The 6,000-nt window shown below is 47.5% G+C and overlaps 1 protein-coding gene across 1 annotated transcript in view; it reads right to left on the bottom strand.

The window, feature by feature from the left end:
• Nucleotides 1-630: 630 nt before the first annotated feature.
• The window catches only part of PREX1 (phosphatidylinositol-3,4,5-trisphosphate dependent Rac exchange factor 1), a gene marked incomplete at both ends in the record, with an annotated part of 113,193 nt that continues 107,823 nt past the window's right edge, over nt 631-6,000 (bottom strand). Inside the window, 8 exons of the mRNA XM_080354510.1 lie at nt 631-673; nt 1,625-1,692; nt 2,247-2,349; nt 3,036-3,223; nt 3,915-3,981; nt 4,412-4,526; nt 5,148-5,291; nt 5,651-5,750. Coding sequence (XP_080210636.1) covers nt 631-673; nt 1,625-1,692; nt 2,247-2,349; nt 3,036-3,223; nt 3,915-3,981; nt 4,412-4,526; nt 5,148-5,291; nt 5,651-5,750 — 828 coding nt within the window. The remainder of the gene's footprint in view (nt 674-1,624; nt 1,693-2,246; nt 2,350-3,035; nt 3,224-3,914; nt 3,982-4,411; nt 4,527-5,147; nt 5,292-5,650; nt 5,751-6,000) is intronic.

The following is a 6,000-nucleotide window of genomic DNA, read 5'->3' as shown; positions in this document are numbered from 1 at the left end:
CCCCCTCTCTTCTCTTCAATAGCACTGGATTGCCAGAGTACAACAGGGCATTAGTAGAAAGAGTTAATAAAAAACCTGAAAGCTACAGTAAGTAAAATGAAGTAATGTTAAGAAGTATTATGGAATGTATACTCTGCAGCATAGAGAGACTGGTTCTCACTGGGCTGAAGTGGAAAATTGCTCCAGAAGAAATTCTTTATGTTCATATTTGAATAAACCACAAATTGTGCTATGTGTTGTTCCAAAGTGCAGGTCAGTTCATGAACAGTGGTGTTTACGAAGCTGCCGCTCGAGGGCACTGACCGGAGCGGTGCCGGCGCTGCGCTGGGCGCCGGGTGCAGCACGGGGGGGGACCCGCGTCCGTCGGCGTTTTCTTCACCAGTCCGGAAGTCCACGACCTTCAGGTGGCAGCACAGACAAGTCCCCAGTGACCGGTCGCTCCAGGCCCCGGCGACAGCAGCGCGGTCCATAGGCTGTGCGGTGGGTGTCTCGGGTTTCCTCCAGCGGCGGGGGCAGCGGGAGCCCGCGGGGCCACATCCATCCCTGGGGCTGCACCGCGGGGCGGCTCACCCGGGCCTCGGCGGGGCTCAGCGCTCGAGAGGGGCTGCAACGCGGCCGTCGCGCTCGCTTCTATAAATCCCCATCTGTAGGAGGCTGGCACAACCTATAGAGTCTTTAAGGCAGATGAAGAGTTTGGTATTAAATATCGTAAGGATGATAACATAACGTCATGGCAGAGTATGAGAGTCAGTTTCTCCTTTAGCATTCTGCAAGCTTTAGAGGTAATTAGATATCAAGAATACCACTATTTTTGACTTTAATAATTGCAAATTTAGAAGTGCCACTAGTGATTTACTAACTGAAATATTTACAATCATTGTTTAAATTCTATTTGAGACTTTCCATCACTCCCTTTTAACTTTGTCCCAATTTGGGTCTCCAACCGTCCCTTTTCTCCTTTTCTATTTCCTTTGGTTCAAATCCACTTCAATATTTTTCCCGAACAAGAGAGTTCATCCCACATACAGACTGGGACACCCAACAGATAAAATAACGGATTTGGTTGTTGATACAGTTGAAAAACCTCTGGTTACTCTGACTTAGTGCTTGCTCGTAAAGCCGCTCTGCCACGGGCCCAGAGCCCGCTCCCCTGCTCCCCCGCCCCCCCGCTCCCCCGCTCCCCTGCTCCCCTGCCCCCCCGCTCCCCTGCCCCCCCGCCCCCCCGCTCCCCTGCCCCCCCGCTCCCCTGCTCCCCCGTTCCCCTGCCCCCCCGCCCCCCCGCTCCCCGCAGCAGCGCCGGCCTGCGACTCGCGGATTTGCCAGTCGGGAGCTTTTCTTTCTAAGCGCTCCGCTGGCTGCCAGGCGCTCAGTCACTGGCTGAGTCCGGCAGAGACCCCTGTCTGCGCAGTTGCACTTTGTTCAGAAAACGCAGGCACTTTGAAATTGCGTCAAGCTGATTAATCTACAGTGCACTGGTTTAGTACAGTGAGAAAGAACAGCAGCAATTTGTTCCTTTTTTTACACTATGGCTACTCAGGCAATCTGGTTGTAACAGCAACTCCACAACTGTTACAGAAACATAAAACCAGAACTCAGATAAAATGCATAATACATAATAACCTACCGAGGCGCACACTGCGGCATTTGGTCCATCACTCGCAGATTCTTGGCAGAGATTTCAACCCTTGGTCCCTGAGGAAACAGAGAATTTATGGTACTGACAGTATTGATAAAGCATCTGATCCTTAGGGGAAAATATTATAATGGGAGTATGGTTTCTATTTGAGAATCCATTAACTACTTTCAGAAGATTTAGAATCCATTGGGTGGATACATTAGTCATCTGTGTTTACTTAAAAGATGGAATTGGTCCCAAAGCACTTTACAAGCACTGCTGTCTGGCACTAGGGAATTTCTCCTATTTAACACTGTGACTGAGACTTGTTCTTTCTATATACAGAAACTGTCTTAAATATACTGGGTAATCTCTACTTTCTAACCATCAAGGCACACACTTTCAATATTGTACACTGAAGCATGTATTCTAGTTGCTGTCACGCCTGTATACGCAAAAGTGAATTTGTTCCTGTCCAATATTTGCGTATCTATTCAGACATTAACAGAAGTTTGGCTCTGTGGGTTTGTAGTGCACAAAATACAGCGCCACGCTGACATGAACTGGTGTTTGTACAAAGGTGTTCCCGGAACGGCACGCTGGCGCGCAGCACACACAGCCAGACACTTACTTGCTTGCGCATGATGTCTGTGGCTTGCATGATGCACTTGGGCAGAAGTCCGTGGCTCCGGGCCAGAATGGCCGCTTGCTCCAGGGACACGCTCAGGGTGCTCCTGAACACAGGAACAAGCAGCATGGAATCACAGATCGTACTGAAAACTGCATAAATACGTATGTACAGCATGCCTACTTGTTAAGTATGACTTCTGTTAGCTAGTGTTCTTCTATTTAATTGTTTAAGTTTTTACTCGCGAAACTATCAAGTGCCTCAGTCCCGCCTTTCCAGTCTCGTTCCACCTAAACGCTGCAGCTGTCTGAGTCCCCAGCAGCATCGGACAACGCTGCATTCCACTGCTGCTCTGCACCCATCCACGTGAACTTATTCACAATGAATTGTCTGTTTACTTGGTGGTTGTGAGGGACTGGGAGCGCCGGGTGCGCTCAGGACCGATGCTGCACACGCCAAGGTTCTAATGCCACTTTTGAGCAGCTTCCTACATTTTCAGTGTGTGATTGAAGACAACATTGACTGAAAGTTATATGCACTGAGATCACCCAGTTGCATTGGATGATGCACCGAAACATAAAAAAGAGACTGTGTTTCAATACTAATTATTAACAAAAGTATTAAAAGTCACAAGCTACCCTAAAAAGAAGATGGCAGTAGATTTAGGTCCTTATTATATTCCATTACCATCTACCTTTCTATTGCTTTGAACAGAATCCACTGTATTGCTCCAGTCTCTGGACAGGACAGCAGCTCTCCCCGCAGCAGTAACGCGCAGCTGCCCAACCTCACCTCTGCATGCCGGTGCCGCACATGGCGATCTGACAGGCCCCCAGTCGGTAGCAGAGCTCGGAGGACACGGGCAGCAGCCCAGCGCCCGACGCGTTGCTGCTGCAGTATCCTGACTGCGCCGGTTTTGCGTTAACAAAAGACTTCATCAGCCTACACAGCTCGTCCATCGCGTTAATGGGGCGAATAAGCTAAACAGAGCAGTACAAAAATGCATCCGTGGCGTATTTACACCTTCACTTGTACAGACATTTACAATTCTTTATCCTATGTCTAAGCACAATAATCTACACAACAGTAACTGCCACACTGTAACAGCTATTTAGAATATATATGGACTTCAGAAGTGGAAAAATATAGACAATTACCTAGGTTTGGGGCAACTGTCCACAATTATAGATAAATTGTTTACAATGTATATTATAATTGTCAAAATAGTCTCCGATTTTTCTTCCCTGCAGTAGCATTTAATGCCCTCCATGCTCACGTCCACGCACCGCCTGCCCCGCCAGACAGACTGCCTCTGCAGGGAAATACCGCTCTGCTGCTGCTTCCTTCTGTAACTGTGACCAAAGCACAACTTGCAAATTCTGCAGTTGTTCATTTCATGTGTCTGTGGGAGAGGCGAATCAATTCATTCACTCTACCATCAGATGCTGCAGGGGCAGCCAGGGTGACATGGAGTCCTATCGGGGCACAAGCGAGGGCGCTGTGTCCGCCGTGGTTCTGCACGCCAAGCATCAGAGAAATTCAGGTCACTTGTTCAGGGCAGGGATCAATTCCTGAGTGACGTTTGGGTTTGTACGAGTCTGGCACAGGGCTGTCCCGCGACTGGGGTCTGAGAGACCCCCTCACGCAGAAATAAGCATGAAGTAACAGTACCTGGTCAATCTTCACCGCAGTAGTATTGGAATCAGTGGGCAAGTTTGATCTCTCCAGGTAAAACGTTCTGCAAAAGGGCCAGCAAGAACCATGTTAGTCGGTGCATCGCATTTCAAGCACATACAATGTCTATTACCTTGTAGAAAACATCTGAGAAGGCCAGCCTAAATAAAACCTTGTACTTCAAGATCTGCTTTTTGAAGAACTTTGATTGCAGTAATTTACAGAGTCTGTACTAAAACATTCCAAATTCCCCTTTTTAATGTAATTTTATCTCTACAAAACTTCCGAAGTCAAATGAGCTGGGACTCGCATCCCGCGCGGCGCGCTGCTCAGGACGAGCTCGCCGCGGGAGCACCGACAGGCTTCCCACACGAGACACCGGATTCGTACAGGAAACCATCCGGGACAGAACCCATTTTTCATTACGTTCTAAGGTCCGTAGCAAGGAGCACTTTTTTCAGTGTCTTTTAAAGCAAAAGATAAGCAGGAAATACCTGAGTTTACGGTAGTATTGCTGCACCTTTTCAAGTGAAGCACCATTAATCTGCTGTTGAAGCTCTTCTAAGGATGCACCGGGCGGCTGGGACTGCCCCTCCGTGCTCTCCAGAGCTGAGGAAGGAAACATTTTACTAAACCTATGGTTTTGATTTTTTAGAATTAATTTACTTATTTATCTCTATCATTTCACTGCTCAGCAAATGACTGTTGGATCATGTCAAGGCTGATTCTGTCACTGCACTAATTCAACACATTTCCCAGTATGGGAGTGTAGTGGTAGTACCATAAAGGTGAGCTGCACAGGAAGCAGTTTTGTCTAAAAGCAATTACTCCCAATTAATATCCCCTTGAAGGAAACCTCCTGTATTGTATTTTGGTGTGAATATTTGCTTAACAAGGTAATTTCTAGCCCAGATAACTCTGTCATGGTGTGTGCTTTTACAAACACTGTGCAGCCTGGGCAGGTCTGACACCACACTAGATCAGACTGCTCAGGAAGTCCAGTACATCCCTGTGGCCTGGATCTTTACAGGGAGGCACAAGAAAGCCCCATCCAGGCAGGACTGAGCCTTGGTCTAAAATCTGGCACTCTCCAGGTCCTCCTGGAACAGAAGGATCTGGTTCTTCAATGTCTGTCCTTCTCAGCTGTGTTAAGAGCTTCATGGTCATTCTTTGTTTTGACTCTTTCAACATCATCAGCTTATTTTGCTGAAGAAAGCCTTTTATAGATACCTTTTGTGAAGAGCACCGTGTGCAGTTTCAAGCTTCCCCCGTTCTGAAAGCGAGAAGGCAGCTTGGAGAAGTAGTAGCTGTCCAGGTAGAAGATAACCTTCAGCGCCTGACGACTTCCCTCGATGTGGTAGAAGACATGAGTGTCTGCAGAAATACAGATAGAACACTTGCTGCTTCACCACAGCTGGAGAAATGTGAAACCATTGCTATCCGAGTTTGTTAGATTGTCTAATGATGTTTCAGATCTCCACGCTCAGCTGCATACGGGAGAGCCGTTACTGAGAGCGTGCGGGCTCCGAGACGGACACTGAGGTACACAGCGTGACCTAGTGTGATGTTTGATGCCATGATACAATATACACGGTTAATAATTAAAAGCCCATCTTGTTTCATGGCACCTCATAGTCATGGCATGGCCTGTTAGATTTATAATCGTGGAGGACATTAACCCATAAAACCAGCAAGAAATCAAAAAGAGCTTCAAGGAAACACTCAATACTCACTTGCTACAAGACTTTCATCCAGCTGCTTGAAATAGAAGGCAACTTTGTCCAGTTCGGTCAGGGTGACCTGGATGTCCTCCAGCATGGTGCGCTCCTCCTTCTGAGAGCAAAGAGCAGATACACATCGGTTATGATCAGGAAGAGATCAGTGGCAGGAAGGTGTGCTTGTTATGGAAATGCTTTGGTTCAGCACACCTAGACCAGAACATAGAGCTTCCCATAAACTCCATCCCAGCCAGGTCATTACTAATGGCTTTTTACCTCTGTAATACCAGTTTAGCTGCCCTTTGCTCAGGTGTCACTTGATGTGATTTGCAGAGAGGTTTAAGGACTAAGTTTGAAAGTATCTT

Source organism: Nesoenas mayeri, assembly GCF_963082525.1.
Source record: "Nesoenas mayeri genome assembly, chromosome: 16".
In the NCBI taxonomy this organism is placed as follows: Eukaryota; Metazoa; Chordata; class Aves; order Columbiformes; family Columbidae; genus Nesoenas; species Nesoenas mayeri.
The sequence above is the reverse complement of the archived record's forward strand: the minus strand, read 5'-3'. Positions and strand labels throughout refer to the sequence as shown.